Below are 21,428 nucleotides of genomic sequence, written 5' to 3' on the forward strand. Positions count from 1 at the left end.
CCCATCTGCTAATGGCCCTGCTCTCGTCTCAGAAGAGCTCAGAAATGCGATGCTTTATGATGTGTGGCTCAGAGGGCAGAATTCAACTAGCTCTCCAGAAAAGTTATCCTCTGATTAAAAAGAAACAGCCAAAAAATGAAGCGGTATTGCATCGGGTATCATTTCACTGATGCCTTCCAAAAGAGATATCAGCCTAAAAAAGAATACGTTAGAGAAATTAAGTCTAGCAAGAGGTCCTGGCACGTGAAGTTGGTGAAATGCTACATTCCAACAATTTTCTCCAGTGTTGGCTGTCATTCAGTGTTACCATGAAGGTAAGAGAATACAAGAAATGTACCAACAGCAGAACTGTAGAAATTAATCTTAGCAGAAAATTGTTCCTATGCAACTGAATAATTAGTTTCCCATAAGTCACTCATCCTGCTGTCTACATCCCGTTTTCTCTTTTTCTTGTTAAATTCCTATTCAGCCATCACTCAGCTCTGGGATGATAGGATTGTATACAAAACAAAATAAACAAAATAATTAGTTTCCAAACTGGTAATATGCTTTAACATATTTCCTGGAATATATATATATATATATATAATAATAACTGCTATTCTGCATTCTCTCACAATAGCAAACTCAGGTGACACCTATAAGAGGTTGTGAATACAGTAAAATTGTGCCATGAAGCCAATGGATGAAAATAAATAACTAAATTCATGCCCATTTAAGAGAGGAAAATGGGCAAATTTTGATGCACATACAAGGATGCCTGTGTCAGCTAAGTCACTTTACATGTATTAATGTGTAAATGTGTAATGTATGAACGTCACATATGGATGGAGCACAGCTCCCTTTGGTTTTAAGCAAGACCCAGCACTGAGAGAGGGAAGCCTGGATGCTGCGGGGCAGCCCCATGTCTGCTGTGCCCACCTGAGCTGGCACATCCTGATGGCACTGAAATGTCAGCTGAGAACTATCTCAATCTCTTTAGTCTTCAATTACAAGTGGCTGCAGGAGTTTTGGATGCTCATAGTACTAACCTTACACAGTTTCTGTCATAGAGTAGGTTTAGAAACTTTCCAAAAGGCCATTCAATACCTTCTCCGATTCCTACTGTAAGCCTCAAAATCCTTTTGAAATTTCGAGTCACTGGGCAATCTTCCAGTGGCCATGAACATGTGGCAGCAAGAAGAGAACTCACAAATACAGCTTGGCATTATTGATATCCTGACACAGGTGAGTGTCACACCAAAGCTCAGGGAGGACACACAGAGGGGCTGGGGTCCCTCATGCTTTGGCACTGGCACTGGCACGGGCCAACGGGTGGCATACTTACCCCTGGCTTCACAGCTCTGCTTAAGACGCTGGCACCACAATTAATTTCTGCACACAGCTCGTTTGCAGGAAGCAGGCAGGGCTGATTGCCAGTTCAGGACAGCTATTCCCCAAGTCCGGGCTTCTACTGGCTAAGCTGAGAGAGGGGCTCTGTCAGCTCAGCCGGTAGAAAGAGCTGCCCTGAGTGAGCAATGGACCCTGTGCATCACCTCCCCATGGGGTGCACCCACTGAGCAGTGACTTGGTCCCCCTGGTGCCACCTCCTTCACTCAGTCCCCCCAGGTATCGCCTTCTCCCAGGCAAAAGGGAAAAAAGAACAGCCCTGAAGGATTTCCCATGGAATTCTCTACTCATAAAGCCATGCTGGTATGAGCAATTAGCTGTGAGTGGGATGAGATCAGTGCAGGATCTGGAGGGAGGATGGAGGGGATAGGAGCAGGGTGGGTGGAAGGGCTCAAGGATGGCACGGCCACGACACTGCGATGGCTGAGGATGTCAGCGTGCTCTGCCGGGAAGGCATCTGTATGTCTGTCTGCCTGTCTGCCTGTCTGTCCAAGTGCTGCACAGCCTGAGCCTGCAGGACTGAGTGCCTGCAGAACGCTGCCTCAAAGGAAAAGCCATTTTGTCATAAAAAGCCCTTTGATTTATGCCATCGCTAGAAATAACAACTAACCCCTTCCCTGCCTGCCCATCGTGTTCACTCTTCTGCTCTTGCTGGACAGTCTATCCTGGCGTACCTCTCGCAACATCTACCGAGCAGGGCGAGAGCTTGCTAATAGGTGGTATTACTCTTTTTCAAAGGACTTTCAGCACAAGCAGAAGCAGAAGGATGACCCTACCCTAATTATGACAATTTTCAAAATCCTTCTCAGTTTCCTCAGGGCTGTAAGCATTAGTTGACTGCTTTTAATTCAATGAACTTGCAGCAAAGAATTTCATTGATGCTGCTTGGTACAAAGGGTTTGCTTTCATGGAGGTAGTATTAGACAACACAGTGCTGAATCCTAGGAGAATATTAAACATTTAATATACCAGCAAGTATAACATTATATAAAAACGTTGCATGAAGGATGAGTTGCAGAGCTAAAAAGCATGTAAGAGCTCACACTCATCTGCAAGCTGCTGCTGAGCACTGCAAATGCAGGCACTGAACAAGCCTGAATGGGAGATTTTCTCCTTCCTTTTGCTAAAATTAGAGATGAGGAGCTGAGTAACTTCGTAAGTAGCCAACTGTAAGCAACTCTTATTAATAGAATGCAGCAGTAATTTGCAGTAATTGTCCAAAACTGCGGTTTACTGAAAATACTATTCCTGATCTTGGACCAAAGCTGAAGCATCTTTATAAGGGGGATCAGAAGTTACTGGTCCTTAAGGAACTGTATTTACTAGCTGTAAGACAGTGTCACCAGGAAAACTAATCTCAGTACTTTTCAGTATAACAATATATTTGAAATTAAATTCCTTAGTAATTCTTGTACCAAGGTGAGCAACAAAGTCCAACCTGCTCTAGCTACAGCTTCTCTTCACCAGAAATTGCCTGTTAGCTCTACAAGGCAGGACTGGCAGTATTAAAGTGCACTCAGCTTCTGCAATGGGCAAGATCTTAAATCAATTTCAGGAGTGTGGCTCCAGCACGGCTGCTGGGTGCAGCAGGGAACCTCTGCCACAGAAGGCAATGGAGGTGTTGCCATTGGTGCCACCGGAGCTGGGGTTTTAAACCATGCTTGAAAAGCACAGCGAACACAAGTGCAGTGCTCCTGTGTGCTGTGGTCATTGTCATATAGATGGTAACTCTAAGCAAAACTACCCAAACCTTTCCATAAGATGAATTTCCACTTTACTGCATCATTTTAATACACTTCATTGCTGCAAGCAACATCTCTTGTTTCAGCTTCACCCATTGAAAGTGCTAACTCCTTACACATTGCTGTTATTGCCAGTATTTTACCATTAATGGGCGACCACCATCACTGCTTAACTTTTAGCATACCAAAGTAGTTGAAATTAAATTCATTGGTAATTCCTGTACCCAAGACGACCGATAATATCCAGCCTGCTCTAGCTAATGCCACTACTGTAATCAGTGCTGAGTGACCACAGACTACACATGATCTAGCAGCCACCTTGTCCTTCCCTAAGCTATGGCACATAGGAGCAGCCCAGCTCTGGAGACCAGGCTTCAGCCACAGAACTCACTGGCACCAGTCCGGCCACCAAAGTCCGAGGCTGGGCTTGCTGGGGACCTGTCTCCAGAAGAGTCCAGGGGAAGGGAGCCCTTCCCAACACACAAAGCCTCTCAGCAATGCCCCTAACCCTCAGCTAAGTCACAGAGAAGGCCCCAAAGCCTCATCTTCAGGGTTTGACACAACAGCCGGGTGCAATCGCATCTCCTTGAGCAGCCACTAGTGCTGGCTGCGCAGGTCCCATCAACAGGGGGCTTCTATCTGTTAGTTCAATGAGGTTTCCAAACTCGACCAAAACTGCTGCCAACATTAAACAACACCATTTCTTTGCAAGAGCTACTGGGCAAGCAACTGGCTTTTTTTTTTTTTTTTTTTTTTTTTTTTTTCCCCACCACTATTATTCTGATGGTTTTGATCTGCATTTTTTTTCCTTGGTGAGTACAATAACAGCCTTGCCGATTACTCTCCACTAAGGTACCCGATTGTGGTGACATTGAGGCTGACCTTGGAGTCACCTCCCCCGCTGCCGCACTCTCCTTTGTCGTACCACCATTTGTTTTTCAATTTGTCCAAGAGGCCTTGCTCATTCAGTTTTAATACTGCCAGGTTAACAGCATTTCTTGAAACGATAAAACATAACTTGTAAGAAAAATGCACAAATGCTTAGGAAATCGTAACGTATAAAAAAAGGAGCACAAGAGGACAAATTGGCTAAAATTTCACAGAACGTGGAGCTATAAAAATGTTTGTACAGCAAATACAGGGTTAAATATTGGAAGGTGGCATGGAGGATAACATTTGCTCAAAACTGAAGTGTGCGGGATGGGGAAATCGTCTTTGAGAAAAAAAGTAACAAGAACACCACATCATGCAGTTAACATTCGTCACATATGGCAGGTTAACTCGGCTTTTACCATTTAAATTGAAAAAGCCATCGAACTGTAAAATTAAAACAGCAACAAACAATCAGAAAGGACAACACAAAGAGAACACTAAAAAAATGGATGCATTAAATAAACAAAACCATAATTTACCGTCTTATTTAACTCCATGGAATATTGAAGATTTTTAAACTTTAAAAGTTACCTCAAAATCCACAAGAAAGAAAATGACAACACAATACATCAGGGTAGGTGGAATACTATAACAACATGGATATTGTTATATTATTCCACCCACCTTAATGCTGAGCCTTTGGGGGTGGCTACACCATAGCCCTTGGAATCCAGGTTCCCGCCGACTTTCATGGTGTCGCAGGGCTTGCGCTGCTCAATGTACTCATTCATCGTCGACTCCAGCAGGAAGGCAAACTTCCCCTTCGACTTGCGCACCCTTGCCACCCCATCCGCCGTGGTTTTGGTGAACACAGAGGGCTCAGCTGATTTCATGTACGACCACATTTTCTCATAGACGGCAATTTTTGATCTCTGGGGGAGAGGAAAGGAGGGAAATGAAGAGCGACGTGGGCACCGGGGATGCACGGTGTCACCTGGGGCTGCTGTGCCAGCAAAGCCCCCTGGGCACTACCAAACCATGGAAGTGCTTGGGAGGGGGGACACATCTCAAGCATTTCTTCCACTAATTGCTGTCAGAATGAAAAAAATGCTGTGGTTTCCTTCCTGAGGTGGGTTTGCCTACACACATACTGCTCTGCCACCCAGCCAAGGGGACGATGCTCAGCCCTGGCTCCGTCATGGCCAACATCTGCAGAAGCAGCCTCTCCTTTCCACACAACTCCTCAGCAATGGTTTTTGTGCTCAGTCACAGTTAATAAACACTGCCGCTTGCTTATTAAATGTTCCCAGCAAAGCAGGAGCCTGCTTTTCACAGCAGCGGTGTAAGGTTTATGATACAGGAGTGGCCTCTAACAGTGGTGCTCACATGAGGGATATAAACAGCAGTAACAAAACCCTTTCTTATGTAATAATCAAACTTTCAAAATTCAGTTTCCCATTCTCCTAAAAGATGGGAAACACAAATATTAGCAATGAGCTCAAGCAATTGCTGGTTAACTGCTTGTGTGCCATGTACATATATATTTTTAAAATTTCTCCTGTTTTTTGAGACTGAGCCATTGCTAACAGCCTCTAGATCAGCACACAGGTTCTGTGATGCTGGAAATGCTGAGAAATGCATTACTTCCCCCTCTCCCACCTCCTCGCCAGTGAGATTTAAACCACCCTCAGATGTTGAAGCCACCTCAAGGCTCCAAGGCATCCCTATCTGGCACTACCAGTTAAACTTCCCTCCTTGATCGATAGAAGGCAGTAACACTTACCGTATTGCTCTCCAGTCTAGAGATCCCAAGGATTTATATAAGGCTTTCAGCCCAGGCTGTGTTTATCTTGAATTTATGCCTCCTACTCCTTGCCAGTTTCCTGTCCACAGCCTTCCTCGCAGAACGGGAATGAAACACGCAGTAGCTAAATCTAGCTCAAATTTAACAAACTTGTGGCAGAAGACCATTAATGTCCATCAGCTTGATGATCAAGACACGTTTCCTCCTCATTCAGGACAATTTAATGTGTTTTGAATAATGCAATGCTTAACAGCCAGCCTGCAAACATTTCATGGGAAGTAAATCCTGCCTTCACCATTCTTCAGATTAAAATACCCAGCTAGTGTTGCTATGACAGAGAGCGAAGAGCATGGAGGGCAAGATTTTATTTTAACTATCCTTCCTGATGAGGTGAAAAATGCAAACCAATTAAAATGAGGACCATTGACAATAGGAAATCGGAGAGACGGCAATGCAATGTGGCTTCATTAGAAGCTAGCTGGCTGGGCGGGTTGCTAAAAGCAAGCCAGAGGGATTTGCATGTCAAACACCCCTTGGATGAAGACTGGCTATGTGAGTCCTCCTGTCAGCACGAGGAACACCAGGCAAGGACGGGTGTCCCTGCAGGGCTCTGGGAGCTGCCCACAGTTGGTGAATGTCACTGGTGTGGTGGCTGCCATCTTCTTCGTGCCCTGTGGGCATCTGTGCACAGCTGTGTGAGGGGCAGAGCTTGCTGCTGCCCCCAGCATGGGGCTGACCATGGCCAGAGCTGCCCACTCTGCTCATTCAATCTGCTCACGCAGAAACGTAACAGAAACAGATTGCTTGGCCAACACAGGGATTGCATAAGCAATGTTAATTCTGCTGTGTCCTAGTTTCAAGGTGCTTGTCCCTTCAACCTTAATCTTCTTTTAACATAAATAATACAAATGCACCTGCCCATTTATATTTGGAAATGGGCATCTAAAGGACAAAAGGAAGGTAAAAATGTGGCTTTACTGGTTCTCTTTACATCTCTCAGCCAGCTAAAGTAGTTTGCCTTCAAAAATAGTGCAGATACTATGTATGCTTCTGCTTGTTTTCCTCTGTACCTTTAATTACACAGATAAACCATAATTTCTTTTCCTTTTCATCTTCTAGCTCACACCGGAATGCGTCTTTAATAAGTTCTTTCATGCTCTTTCCAGCTGGCCTGCCTGCCTAAAAGCAATTGCCAATACATCTGTGCATCGTTAATAATAACAGTTATCTGATGAGTGCCAAGCAGACTCAGAGCTGCAAATGGTCTGAGCATAGCATGGTCCCTGCTCCAAGGGCAAAGAGTGAACATTATCATCCATCATTCAAAAACCCAAATTCCATGATTCAAAAATATAAGGCCACAGATTTATTTTAAACTTCAACAAATAAACTAGGTTTTAGAGTTTGCTACCTTCATTTTACTCTTCTGAATGATCTGGTTAATAAAAATCAGGACACTTCTATATGATCACTGCCCACATCTCTTTCTGCCTAGTGGGATTTTTGCAGTACCTTGTTATTAACAAATTAACTAAATGGGTACAGCAGTCTGGTCTGATCTAAGTAGACAAGAATGTGCAAGCTAGGAAGCTTTAAAAAATGCATATGGCAAGTCAGTTTTGGAGGGCCCAGAGTCCATGAAGGAGGGCCTCGCTGAGGTCCCAGGAGTGGGGATGGTACCTGTGCAGGCTCCGTGCTGCTGTGTCCTGTGGGGCTGGTGCTGCTCCTCACAGCCTGAGGCTGGGTTTGGTGTCTGGGAAAGCACCAGGGTGTTTTTGCCTGCCTTAGGGACCATATTTTGCACCCACTCCACTCAATGAAATGGCTGATTGGCTAAAGGTGGTCATATACACAAAGAGATGAAATGAAAGATGGTGTTTGGAGTAAATGCTTGTCCAATTTTCCAACTGACTCAAAAAAGAAAAACAGAAACAAACCCAAAAAATCAACCCAACCAAACCAAACACACAAAAAACAAACAAAAGCAGAAGCCCCTAAAAGTCACACCTGCAAGGGGGTCTGGCCACAGAGGTGCCTGGTACAAAAAGGATTTATGCTCCCACACAGGGTAAGGTTGGACAGATCTACACCACTGGTAGAGCTCAGAGGTAGTAAAACATTTTCCCTCTCATTAAAGTGTTACTTTTAAGGAGATATTAAAAAAAAAAAAAAAAAAAAAAGCTTAAAAGCAAAGATTTAAGCCAATTCAAAGCCTCTAACTGCAATAACTCCTTGTGCTCTGCAACTCCTATTTCATTTCTTTGATATTGCTCTCAAGAAGTCCGTCACACTCATTTTCTTGGGATTTCAAGGGTATATTATTATCATTTTTTTTCTTAAAAGCAACACTTTCAGGGTTTCATCTAGGCCTCGGGACACATTATAGCATCTTTCCATGATTAGACCCTTGCTGCAGACATAAATAGAGCCTCTCCCCCTCCCCCCCCCAGGGCGAGGCACCCACAGGGCAGTGCTTGGTGCCACCAGGCCGCGGTGCCAGCATCAGGCAGGCAGCTCCCTCTGGGCCTGTCACCACCCAGCACCCAAACGCCTGCCTCCTCCGGGTGGCAGTGTATCATCAAAGTGGCAGTATCATCAAAGGAAGTGCCAAGTCGAGCCATCCACATTTTTAACTTAATTTTGCCTTGCAATTCTCCCTGTTTTTGAGCAGGTTTGGCTCCAGCACCTCAACAGAAAACCAAACCAAGACACAGCACCAAGATGTGTGGCATGACCTAGGCCAGGCCTGTGTGCCTCGCGTGGCTCGATGGCAGCAGGACAGCAGCAGGATGGTGGCAGGTTGGTGGCAGAGTGGCAGAACAGTGGCAGAACAGTGGCAGGATGGTGTCAGAGTGACCCATCAGCATGCCTACTGCTTCAGTCCACCCTCCAGCATCAGCAGCTCAGCGCGATCAGGCCAGGCCCCACAGCACTATGACCAGACACGTAGGTTCCTCATTCACATACTCAAAAATGCCTAAAGAGATACCACAAAAGCTAGCAACTCTCACAGGGTTATTTGATGTTGGTTAAATTTACCTCTAAAGAATCTTTGTGGCGGAAGCCTTATCCCATTGACCGCATTACCTTCCCCACTTGCAGACATCTGTCTCACACTTCGGCTAAAAGTGATGTTGTGTCAGCTCCTCTGCTGCTGAGTGTCATGAAGCTGTTATATTTGAAAAGCAACAGTGCTTTTCCTCTAGAGCTGAAGTCTGTTACAGGGATGCCCTTTGCCCGTTTCAGACGGTTTTGCCCTTTCTGCCACCTCCTCCGCTACATGCAGAACTTCTTCAAAATTCCCTCCTGTTGCACACTAGTGTAATATTTTGTTAAAAGGATCAAAAATTGACATTTGTTTCTTCTGATGGGCACCAGGAAATTACTTCACGGCAGTCAAGCGCAAAAATGTTCTCTTACAGATGATTACTGGTGATAATCCAGTCATATGCCAAATTCACCTAAATCAATTCTGCTTTTAAAATAAACTGCACATTTTCTCTTTTCTCAGTCTGTACATTTAACATTTCAGACCATACTGATTCACATTTTTTACATGTCTTCAAAACTGAGAGAGGAACAAAGAAACAAGAGACTTGAGAAAGAGAAAAGATGCCCACAGTAACCAAGGACAAGTGGGAGAACACTTCATGACCACAATGCCATTGTAACAAATGGGGCTGGTGGGCTGAAGAGGGAGAAGACCCAGAAGGATGCCAGTTACTACTGCCTGGTCTCAGAGCTATATATAGGCTTTATATACTTTGGAGTAGCCCAATATGCACTGAAATGCAGTAAATGCAACACGGACATGCAGCAAATGTCAGATAGACTGCTGCAAACTGGATGGTGCATCCTGACCACGGGGATAGGCAGGGGCATCTCTAAAGGACCTGAAGCAGCAGAGGTCACATGCTCCTCTACTATACCAGCTTTGCCACCACATTATAGCTCTTCAACAAGGGAAATTAATAGCCCTAAGTCAGACGGATGTTGCTGACACAAAACACAAAGGTCCATACTAAAACCAGTGCAGGTATTTAATCTGAATAATGCATGCTGCCTTAATATAGATGCACGCCTCACTGATACGAACATGAGTAGTTAAGTGTGAACCTGAGCTTCATTATCATCCATCATTGCTTTTCTTCCACATGCGCAATTAGCTCTTCTACAACAGGTAATGAATCCAGCAGCTTATGAACCATTAAAAAGCAAGTTACTCAACAGGAGTGAAAAGGGACCAGGAGCCTGCCCTGCTACCACATCTGCCACCTGGCTTTGGGATCACTTAGAGACCCATTGGTTCTGGGAGCTGCTCCCAGTGTGGCAAACCACAACCGAGTGGTTACCACCATCCTGGTCTTCTGGACAAGATTTGATCGGATGGATGCCTGTCTGCTCCTGCAAGCGTGGTGCAGAGCAGCCTCAGGAAGGAGTGCAAGGAAGGGGCCGGTGCACCTGGCCAAATGCCAGCTCTGGAGCAGGTGGAGCCTGGCCTAACACTGCTGCTTCAACAACATCAATGTGATAAATATTATTGCTAAGGTGCCTCTGCCTGAGATTTCCAAGCTCTTTACTGAGAAGGAAAAAGTAGGTCTCAGAGAAGGCCTGAGGGCACGTTAGTCCCCTTTCCCAGCTGTGGACATGAAGGCAGGGATGTCATTTACTAAGGTCGTAGGGCACAGTCTAATAGATCAATGTCACAGCTTTTAGCCACAGATAACTTGTGATGCCAGCAATTCACTTACCTATATGGACAGAAAAATCAATCCCATCATTACATGAACCTCGTGTTTTTATTAGATTCCAGGCAGAAGAAAGTAGGTTGGAAGCCACGAGTGCACATAGGGTGCTTCTCTTTCAGCAAGGCCAGCCCCCAGATCTGCCAAACCCTATCCACAGCATATGGATTTGGGAGATGCTGCTGATAAGCAAGGCCAAAGCACATGTATGTGAACTAGTCCTTATATTTGCAGGAATATACAAGACATTGTATGCATAAATATAAAGGAAAGGGTGAATAGCGCACTGTCAAGTTCAGGATGGGAGACACTGTCATGGTGGTTTGTTACCAAGGCTAATGAAGCTCTAACTTCAGCTTAGAAGTGGTAATCTCCTTTCCCAGTTGAGGCAAATGAAGCTCAGAGAGCTGGTGGATCAGGCCCACAAGCCCAGGGCCTCCTGTTTCCTTCTAGGGTCCCCTAAGCAAAGGCTTGACCAGTCCCTATACGGGGGCTGTCAGGACAGTGAGCACTTTCTGGAGCAGTCACCCCCAAGTTCCCGGCTGCTTCCACCCCTGGGCAGAGCATGGCTGGAGCCTGGGAGGGAGCTGGAGGAGGAGGAGGTGTGCAGGGAGGCCCATCATCAGCACTGCACATGCAGGGGATAGGGACAAAGCCCGCAAAAAAAATCCTCCAGGCTCCAGCAGCATTCCTGCTTTACCACACCTGACACTCAGAGTGTCCCAATTACAAGAGAAAAGTCCATCTTGTAAAAATAACATGTAAGAGTTTTCTTTTGAGGCTTTCTTCCTGTGCATCATGGTCATTTTGAAAACATGGGCTTTGGCAGTGGGCAGCTGCTGTAACAGACACCTTGTCTCAGGTGCTCTCTGCTCACACAGACAGGCAAGCAAACAGTCACTCTGGCTGCAACGAGACTTCACTGACACATCAGTAACAGTCTGAGGACCCGAATGTAAATCAAGATTTAAAACTTCCCTTCCTGGCACAATATTGAACTTCAGCCTGTGCCTAGATTCATCTCCTCGCTTTATTGCTGCCATCCATTCCTGCACATTGCAACACTGATCGGAAAATTAAAATGAAAGTCTTTACCAGGAGACAAGCTGTCTTTGTAAATCCTCCTGTGATTCATGGCCGGAGCCATGCACATTGAGTGCTCACCACAAGGAAGAGGCGATGAACGGGGCTGGTGGCACCACTGTAGACCAGTATGGTTGTGCTGTGTGAATGTGCATCCATCTGTCTGTCTGTCTGCCCAGGGAGCAGGAGGCAGCATGCATGAATGGCTGGAGGGCAGGATTATGTCAGGCGGAGGGGCATCCTTCCAGCTGTGACACATTTAGCAGACTAGTCTTGTCTGGGCAACCGAGCAACTCCCCAGCACTACTCTGGGTTCAGCCCATAATAAATTAATGGAAAACAGTGTTTCCAGCACAGTATCTGAACACTGTCAGGCCTAATGAGTTTTCAGCTCCAGACAGAACAGGCCAACATACAGGCAATGAGGGAGAAACCCCAGCGGACTGCAAGAGGGGATGTTTCATATTCTCATTAGAGTTTCTAAACCTTCATGTATTTTCTAATTATGCAAAAGTAACAGTAGCAGCATTGTAAGTACAGCACCCATGTATTTTAAATGAATCCATAACAAGCACATATTAATGTGACAAGGCCACATTACATTAAGTAGGAGAGACTTGAAAACCCAGGGTCCTCACTGTCTTGAGCAATGTCATTATCATTATCATATAGCTGTTCTCCAAGAAGTAGAGCATTCAAATAGCAAGTGATTTTCCCCCGAGGTGCTCCGTGCTTCCTCCTCTAGTGCAGACATGGTTATTTGATTAACCCACTGCTATCCACTGCACTCATCCTCACTGTGGGCTCGGCTCCATGCTCACTGCTGGACCCGAGCACAAAATTCCCCCGCGCAACACAGTCGGCAACCCTGGACTTAGAGAAATCAATTTCTGAACAGGAACGAGATGTATGTGAGCTGGAAAGCCTAAACAAGGAGCACAAGTAGAGCTGATAGGCAAATGCCATCTGTTATTGAAGATAAGGAGAGATTTATTCAAATATATGTTACGAATGTTGATTGAAAGCTTCACTGAATCCTGGCTTCTCTGTTGATGTTAGTAAAATGGTTTGGGTACCTTAACCCCTGCTTCCACACAAACACATCCTTTGCCAAGGAGTGGATGATGGATGAGCTGCTAATTTTACTTCCCATAAGGATACGTTTTCCTTTTCAATCCATAGGCTTAAGGACATTAGATCATTTCATGGGAAACCATTTCTTTTATAATTATTTCACATTTGATTTCCTGTCATCTTAAAACTGCCTGTTAGCCATGTGGCAGAAGGGAGGCTCGACAAATTAAGAGAAAATAACCTACAAGTAGACTGTGCATCACTGTGCAATGGAGAGCTGGTGAACTCCCTGCACACACTTTCACCTCAGTATCCATGCACTCACTCACCTATGTCAAACAGGGAAGGGAGAGAAGAATATATGGGTGAATAAGCTTTTCATATTTTCTGTGTTGAAAAGCAGTTAAAACATAGTACTTTTTCTGATTAATTGCTGCCACGTTGCGCATCAAAGATGGACGCAGCTCATATTTGAAGCTATCACCTTTCTGTGATGTTCTATTCTTTAAAGTCCATAAATACAAACACACTTCAATATTTTTGTCAGGCATTTGTTATGATCACTGTGTTGCTTTGTTTGGTGTCAGGAATACTGAAAGCTTGAAAGTGCTAATCATAGTTTTATCCAAAGGCAAAAGGAAAACGTGTACGAATTCTGTGCGAGAAACAAGTCCTTCATCTTCACTAGCAAAAAAGAAATTGAAATTAAAAATCAAGGAGTTTAACTACAGATGAAACCCTTTGCACTGCAGGTACAGAGTTCACAATGGTGGCTTTAATAGGCTTTAATGATGGTCTCAGTACTGTTTGACTGCAAAATACGCAAAAAAATCACATGGCAACTGTTGGTTCATAATTCATGGCTTTGTCTCAACTAAACTGCTTGCTGGTAGAATTTATTTCCTTTGCCTCTCGGTGTCCTACAACCTTATCAGAGGAAAGCAATGAGCTCTTTATCTTCTAACTGGTGCATAATATGCTAGTGCTTCAGAGCCTATTAGAGTCATTATTTCTCCCTCTCTCCGTAATGGGTTTGGGATTGTGCTGTGCCCCTGCCTACCCAGCTTTCCACCCTCAGGGACTGGCCTTGCTGGCCACAGCTCTCCCTCATGCTGAGGGCCCCAGGGGCTCAGAGTCTCTGCATGCTTTTGGCTGGGTTGGGATCACCACAGGCAGTTGGCTCTTTGCATCCAGCAGGGACCCACGGGTGTAACCACAGCCCCACCTTGTTCAGCCCATTACAGAGCACTGCCTGAAGAAAAGGTACCCACAGTGTCTTAGGTACCCAAAGTGTTTTTAATGGAAGGTATTTCAAAATCCTTTAGATGAGTTTAAGGATTTTTTTTTTTTTTTTTAATTTCCAAGGAATCAAGGAATTTGGGGTTAATCTATTTATTTGTTCTTTTGCGATTTTTTCAGATAAATGTTCACTTTCTGCTTTGGCACTAAACTGCCTGGTGTTTTTTTTTTTTCTTTTCTTTTCTTTTGAATATATATATATTTATATCAGCCTTAGTTTTATCGGATAAACAAGCCATATTTAAAGTTCTTTTTAAAAGAAACACAAAGCATTTTGCAAGGACATTGCATGCTTTTCTGTCTGCTCTTGTTGAATTATTCAGACCATGAAACCAAGAAGAGAGAAAAAGTGAAAGTGGGGACCATTTTAGGCCCATTCTTAGTATGACTTTCTGTGTCTTAAAAATGTTTTTATATCATATTTTTGTTTACGTATGAGGTCCATAAAGGGCTCAGATCTGAGCCTGACTCAGAAAGTACCACTTTTTGAGATAACTGCTGAAAAGGAATTTTAAGTGCTGAGTATTCCTGCAAAAGAGTAGGAGAATAGTATTGCTTCCTAACACAACGTTAATTAAGAGAAAGAGACTACTGAAGTGTCTGGGTAGGGTATCCAAATGCAATGAGAGGTGAAGCCTTCCCATGGGAGGCATCAGAAAAACATGTGTTATCGGCTCTTTGGTGTCCTCAACTCAGCTATTGCTCCCATGTGTCCTGAAGTAACAGAGAGTTTAATTTAAGCTGTGAATACAGCTTAATACAATACAATTGTTGATACAATTGTTAATACAATTAATACAATACAATGTTGAAAAAAAAAATCCTAAAAATAATATCTCAAGTATCTAAGCCGTGCTTGAAGGCTGTCATCCTGTTTGACTTCTCCAGGCATTGAGCTTGAAGTCTTCTCTTTATCAACAGCACAAGCAATTTCAGTGAATATCAGTACCAGGTAGGAGTAACTAGTTGTAGCAGAAGAACCATCATATCCAAAGGATCTTTGGCCTTTCTGCTGAAACTCCTAACAGTCCCAAGAACTGATGCCATTTCCAGGAGAAAAAAATAGGAACTGACTTGAGAACAGCAAGTCATGCCATCTGAGGCACTGGGGAACTGTTGGATAGCAGTTATTTTGTCAGGGACATCCTTGAAACCATTGTTGAGAAAAATGCAAAGTTGTACAATAAAATATCAGTCCTTTGAGGCCTCCTTTTTTTTCCTCTGAGTTTTAGTTAGCAGTAATTAACTACACTGGTAAAGGTATGATATGAGATGCTTCTGTTTCCCACAAAAAAAGAGAAAGACCTAATGGAAGATCTTGCTAAATGTCACCTATCTCAATATTTCATCCTGTACAGTCTTGTCATATTACATAAAATTCAAGGACACCTTCTGAAATTTCAGGTTTTCAGTGAAGTGTACTGGTTGGTCAGCTGTGTTTACTAATGACCAAACACCTACTATATGAGTTGTTTTAGAGAAACCTTTCAAAAGCCTCTTAATACAGTTATCAGTTATCAATTAAAAGAAACCACAATAAACTGAAGAGCGGTTTCTATTTCTAAATGTCTAGAAACATGTTCTACTTCTACAGAAGTTTAAATACAGCTAAGTTTACATAAGAATTACTAATTAGTTGTAAAGTTCATGCCTTTTGAATAAATGCATACTGGAGGTCTGAAACCTATTAGACTGTGGTATTGAACATAGGCTCAGTGCTGATTTTGGATTAAATGATGTTATATTGATTTGATGAGCTGCTCATATATGCTGAAGCTTTAATTGAATGTATTAGATGAATGTATTAGAAGATGTTAATTTTAACAGATATGCCCTTAAACTAGCAATGTATTTGTAACTGCTTTCTAGTATAGTCCTTCGCTGGTTTTCAAGAAAAAGAAAGTTATTTTTGAGCCTTTAATCTGAGACTTTATGTGAATAAATATCTAAGAAGAGGTTCTTCTCATTTTCAGTATGGATGAATGCTGTTTGGAAGCCAAAAGGGAATTGGTGTAATGTATTGATTGCCATTTAAATGCCTTTATGAGCTAATTAGTGCAAAACATAAAATGTTTCTGAGCAGAAACAAGCAACAACCATAAAAACATAGGAAGGGTCATTTGTTTCTTAGATATACTGGGCAGACAGATACCCTGATGCAGAGAGTCACCAACCACCGAGGAGAGTGAATAGAGCCTGCTGTGAAAATGTTACAAAAAATATGCTTTATTGTTTTAACCGTGAGAGCAATGTCACGCCGACAATGTTCATCATGCATGCCTGAAACAGCAATGTTGTATCTAGCTTTAATCTACATTGCTGGGATAGCATCTATCTGGGAGACATTGTGACGTTTAGGGAAACAGTCTACACTACAAAATAGGTCACTAACTGGAATCTGACCAGGTCTGAAGTGGCTAAAAGTCATTACCATCTGTTCATGTGAAACGATGGGCTGGTATCAGTCCAGTTCCATGTAGATAGGTATCCACGCTGTAAAAGAAACCTTCCAAAGTGATCCTATTTGGAAATGCAGCTGGCAGAAAGGAGCCATGGACTGAAGGATCTAAGGAAGCTCCTAAAACTGTGTAGATGAGATGGTGGGTACCTGAAGCTCTTTTATGTGATGTCCTTCTCTGATGCATTAGGAGATTTTCCCTCACTGTGGTCAGTCTAGCACCTTTCACTGGCCAACAAAAGGCATGACGATCAATATTTGATCAGTATCTTTGTTTGAGAAACGTCTTATACCTCTGTCAAGAGACAAACCCCAAAAAGCTTCTCAATGGGATCTTAGTATCACAGAATGGTTTGTGTTGGAAGCCACTAGACCAGGTTGCTCAAAGCCCCATCTAACTTGGCCTTGAACACTTCCAGGGATGGGGCATCCACAGCTTCTCTGGGCAACCTGTTCCAGTGCCTCACCACCTTCACCGTTCTAGTGAAGAATTTCTTGTATCTGACCTAAACCTACCCTCTTTTAGTTTAAAACTGTTCCCCCTTGTCCTGTCACTACATTCCCTGACATAGAGTCCCTCCCCAGCTTTCCTGGAGGCCCTCTGTAACTCCTGGAAGGCTGCTTTAAGGCTTCCCCAGAGCCTTCTCTTCTCCAGGCCCCTGGGATAGCCTCTGCCCTGTGCCTCCTGTGTGAAGCCAAGGCCCAGCTGCAAAGCCAAGTTACTGTTTTTGGTGCCTCTACGCATGTGCTCACCTCCTGCTCACATCCAGGTACCTTCTTCTGGGAAGATTTAGCAACCTCTCACATGTCACAGCCACAGTGAGTGTACGTATGTATGGGAAATTAGATTAAGTACTGCACTAAATCGCTCGTGTAGCTATCCCCTCAGTTATAATCTTCCTTTCTCGCTGAATAGTTATGATCCTGACCCACTCAGCCAGCTGTTCTCAAATTGGTTGAATGCTGGTGGGGAATGGGAGGATGAGGATATTCCCCTCACAAGGGGAATAAGCATTACAGTAAACCCAGCAGAACCCACGGCTTTTTCTGTCTCAGACCACTATTACTACCAGTGGTGCTTCAGAAGTGGTGCAAAAAGAGCTCAGAGGGAGAAAAGCAGCCCAAAGCACAGCCCAAGCATCCTCTGTGCAGCAGGCACTCAGAAACCAAGTGTCCTCTAGGAGTGATTTCAACTTTCAGACATCATTACCACCTTATTAGGTAGCTAATAAAGACTGTACAATGAAGTATTTATGTGAGTGTATGCATTTAATATACGGCAAAGTTTTTGCCCTTCTTAAATTAGCTGAAGAAGACTAATTATAACAGTTTCATGGCTGCATCACTCCATTCAAATTAATTACTCTGCAAAAGTTAATAAAACTGAAATGATATTGGATGCCTTAAGACCGTCAAGAAGAAACAAGCACCACTTGGGGCCCATTCTCCTCCCCATTTTGGCCCACCCGGACCCCACTGAGTGGGCATTACGCCCAGATCTGCTGCACCAGGGCTCTGCTCTCTTCCCTCTCCACCTCATCCTCCTCTGCCTGACGGAGCTTGCAGCCCCTGACAGATCATCCTCATGTACAGCCCCACTTTCTCCAAGCACCATGAGAGTCACAGCTCATCCCACGACTATTACCAGCACAACAAAGCATTCAAACATTCACTAGACTTTGTATCCTTTCACAAGAAACGCTCATTCCTTTGATCTCTGGGTGAGAAGGAATTTCCATGTTATGTCAAACTATTACGGAAATGAAGAAACACCCCTAGACAATCTCTCTTTCTGCATTAATGTAACGAGATACTCCTAGGAAGATCTTTTTCCCCTAAGCACACGACAGTGCCTGTAAACAACACCTATATTTCTAATCAAGTAGTACCACTTTTTCTGACAGGTCCACTCAACTCATTTTCCTGTACAGATAATACTGCCAGAGGCTGATAATTAATCCAAATACAAAATTTTACACACTGACGTCACCCTTAGCAAGGTCACTGTTTATCTTACAGGATTTTAATACAAAAGAGAAGCTGTTGTAATGCATCTGCCACCATGGCTAAACAAGAACTAGCAAGTACCCATTTTTATAGGAAGACATTACACATAGGTAAGGCTGAGTACAAAAAAAATCATAAAATATCTTTGTATTCACTGCTGGATTTTATGTCAGATTTACACACACCTGCCTACGTGTGTGTCATCTTGTATCTGTGATGATGTTATCTTACAAGCGTCTCAGCTTTTCCAGTCTTTGCTTGCTACTTCCTTTTTCATGTGTAGCCTAAACATTCAACATCTTAAGCAAATTCAACAAGCCATCAATATTTAACCAGCCTACAGCAGCAAGGGTTTTACTGCTCCCTTTTCCCTCACACTTGCATTTGACCAGGATGTGCGATAGGCACTAATGGCTATTAATCAGACTGACCACTTTTCTATACAAATAAATGCTGGCTTGAATGGCATTTGATTGGCACTGCTGAGAGAGAGCTGGGAGCTTCCTGAAAGGGCTGAGCATTTCAGTTCACCATTGGAAAGGCCAGAAATAAGAGCTCTCAAGGTCATAACATTTTTAGATAGAAAAAAGTAGTCTGAGGTATTATTTAGAAGTTTTAATGCCCTCCTATGCAGTTTTTAATGACCTCCTACGCAGCTTGTGTTTTGGCAAGTGGAGAAAGAAAGGATGATCTTAAATAAATGTACATACTTCACCCCACCCTCAAATACTGCAAACCCAGCATTTCTATTAGCAAGATGAACACACAATAGCGTGCTGGGGTACAATCATTTCAATCCTTGCTGTTTGATACAGCCACAGCCAAACACTTGTGAGCAATGAAGACACAGCAACAGCAGCAATCAGTGCCCCACATAGAAATGGCAACACATGCTTCCCACCCCCTTCTCATTCTGGCAAGTAAACACCAATGCTGGATGACATTAATGGCTGCCAGCTGGGCAAACAGAACAAGCAGGTCAAGAGAGTCACTCCTCCATGAGTTTTCTTTGCTAAATATTGTGCTAATGACTGCATTATTGCTCCTCAGACCGAGGCTTGGAAACTGGTATTAGAAACCTTTCTCACAATAGCAGAGGTCAGGCTTTTCATCTTGAGATGTTTCAGGTTGAGCAAAACTACCAATTCTTGATAAAATACCTTTTAAAAAGCATTTTTAAAATCTGAACACAGGCTTGCCCTGATTGCACAAAGCAGATTTCATCAGAACAGCTTTACAAGTAGGTAGAAACAAATGACTGAAAACCATGGCCCTGTGTGTCAGGCATGTACAGTTTAGAAAACCTCTAACGGAGATTTAACAGAACTGCTTTAAAGCATGCGACTTACTCTAAAGAATTCTTTGGTTGAGCCTGAATCCAAAGTGCCATAGGCTATCTCCGTTTGTTTAGCCAGATCCTCTGCGCTCTCTATGGGAGACACCATCCTTTCCACCGTAAGGAAGGCAGCAAGATTAGCAGTGTAGGAAGAGATAATGATGAGAGTGAAGAACCACCAGACTCCTCCGACAATTCGCCCTGAGAGAGATCTATGGAAAAACACATATCATCAAATTTTGTCGAAGATATTCCTTGATTTCTTTTTGTTGTTGAAGAGAAATTCACATGCACAACCCTGTTATCCTCATCCTTCAGGCATCTGTGGAGAGGTTCCTGATAGCCTTCCTCAGGAGAGCAAGCTCAGCATGTACCTATTCTTACTTAGTTAAACCCTCTTAAGTCTTTCAGTGGAAACAAGGACAAAGAAATAATGGTTCATCTGAGCCCACCCCATCCGGAGGCTCGGGGAGCAAGAAGCTCTCCTGACTTCCACAGGCCCGTTGCTGGGGAAGTCTTTTGCCAGAAGTCTTCTGTTTGGCCAGCCTTCCCCCTTGACTGATTTGCCTGCTGTGGTGTATCAGCATCACTGGCTCTTTGGGGTCTGACCAGCCTTGAGGAAAAAAATACCTTTTACTCTTAAATGTAAGATGTGGTGAACAGCAAAAAAGCATGAGCAAACACCCAAATTAATATAATAAAAATGATCCAGTATGATCCAGTATCATTTTAGCATCATGACCTAGCAGGGATTACACACTGAATCTGCATATTGAAGTGGGGAAAGAAGCTGATTTACTTTAAATCAATTGAAATTTGCATGCCTAAAACCCACTGTTCCAGATTGAGCATATTCCAGCTTTTTAACCATCAGAGCAATGTAGTAGTAAGTAGTAAAAATAATATATATATATATATGTATTTTCTCAAATAAGAAAACCGTAAGGACTAAAACACTCTTATGTATTAATACACAATTACAAAACACCTACAGGTTAGGAGATCTAGGCTGTGTGTCTATAAAAGCTCTTTGCTGCTTTAAAGCAATTGAACATCAGGCTCATCAAGTTTTTTTGGGGGCTGATGGACACCAGCACCACTCTGCTCAGCTGGGTGGGGAATTTGCTTGCCATGTACAGTGCATATTCTTCAAACACAGCGTGTTGATCAGGAATCAGGAGCTGAGACAGCTATTTCATATGCTTTCCCTTAATTCTTTACCCGTATCAATGGAGGAATATTCAATTGCAAATGTATTAAATCCATGGAACCTGGGTGTTGCACTCCTCAATTTGTGTGAAGGGAAGAAATATAGAAAACAAGAAAACTCTTACCTGTTTGTTTGTTTATTCTAGTCCCTCAGTGTCATCCCCAGACAGTGGGTACAAGTTGTCCTACCAACAGATGGAGACGGGAAAAAAGCAAAAGTCTGGGTCCCCATCTTGCCCACACAAGGCGGGGTTGGCTGATAAACTGCCTAGTATTGGCCAGAGCCTGAGATTGCCCAAGCCATGAAAAGATCCCATTAAATTAATAATCAAAAAGAAAAAAAGAAAAGAAAGAAAGAAAGAAAGGATGAAAGAAAGGATGAAAGAAAGAAAGGATAAAAGAAAGAAAG

General features: G+C 43.4%; 1 protein-coding gene across 5 annotated transcripts in view; it reads right to left on the reverse strand.

Moving 5' to 3' along the window:
* GRIA3 (glutamate ionotropic receptor AMPA type subunit 3) overlaps window positions 1–21,428 on the reverse strand; it is a 149,540-nt gene that overhangs the window by 11,968 nt on the left and 116,144 nt on the right. For 3 of the 5 annotated variants that reach the window (XM_035323693.1, XM_035323695.1, XM_035323697.1), the window contains exons 12-13: window positions 19,824–20,022; window positions 4,689–4,936 (exon numbers count right to left, since the gene is read on the reverse strand). In XM_035323693.1, the coding sequence (XP_035179584.1) occupies window positions 4,689–4,936; window positions 19,824–20,022 (447 nt within the window). Of the gene's footprint in view, window positions 1–4,013; window positions 4,129–4,688; window positions 4,937–19,823; window positions 20,023–21,428 lie in introns of all 5 variants that reach the window. The other 2 variants (XR_004750109.1, XM_035323694.1) reach the window with 1 other exon arrangement.

This window comes from Oxyura jamaicensis, chromosome 4 (assembly GCF_011077185.1).
Source record: "Oxyura jamaicensis isolate SHBP4307 breed ruddy duck chromosome 4, BPBGC_Ojam_1.0, whole genome shotgun sequence".
Lineage (NCBI taxonomy): Eukaryota > Metazoa > Chordata > Aves > Anseriformes > Anatidae > Oxyura > Oxyura jamaicensis.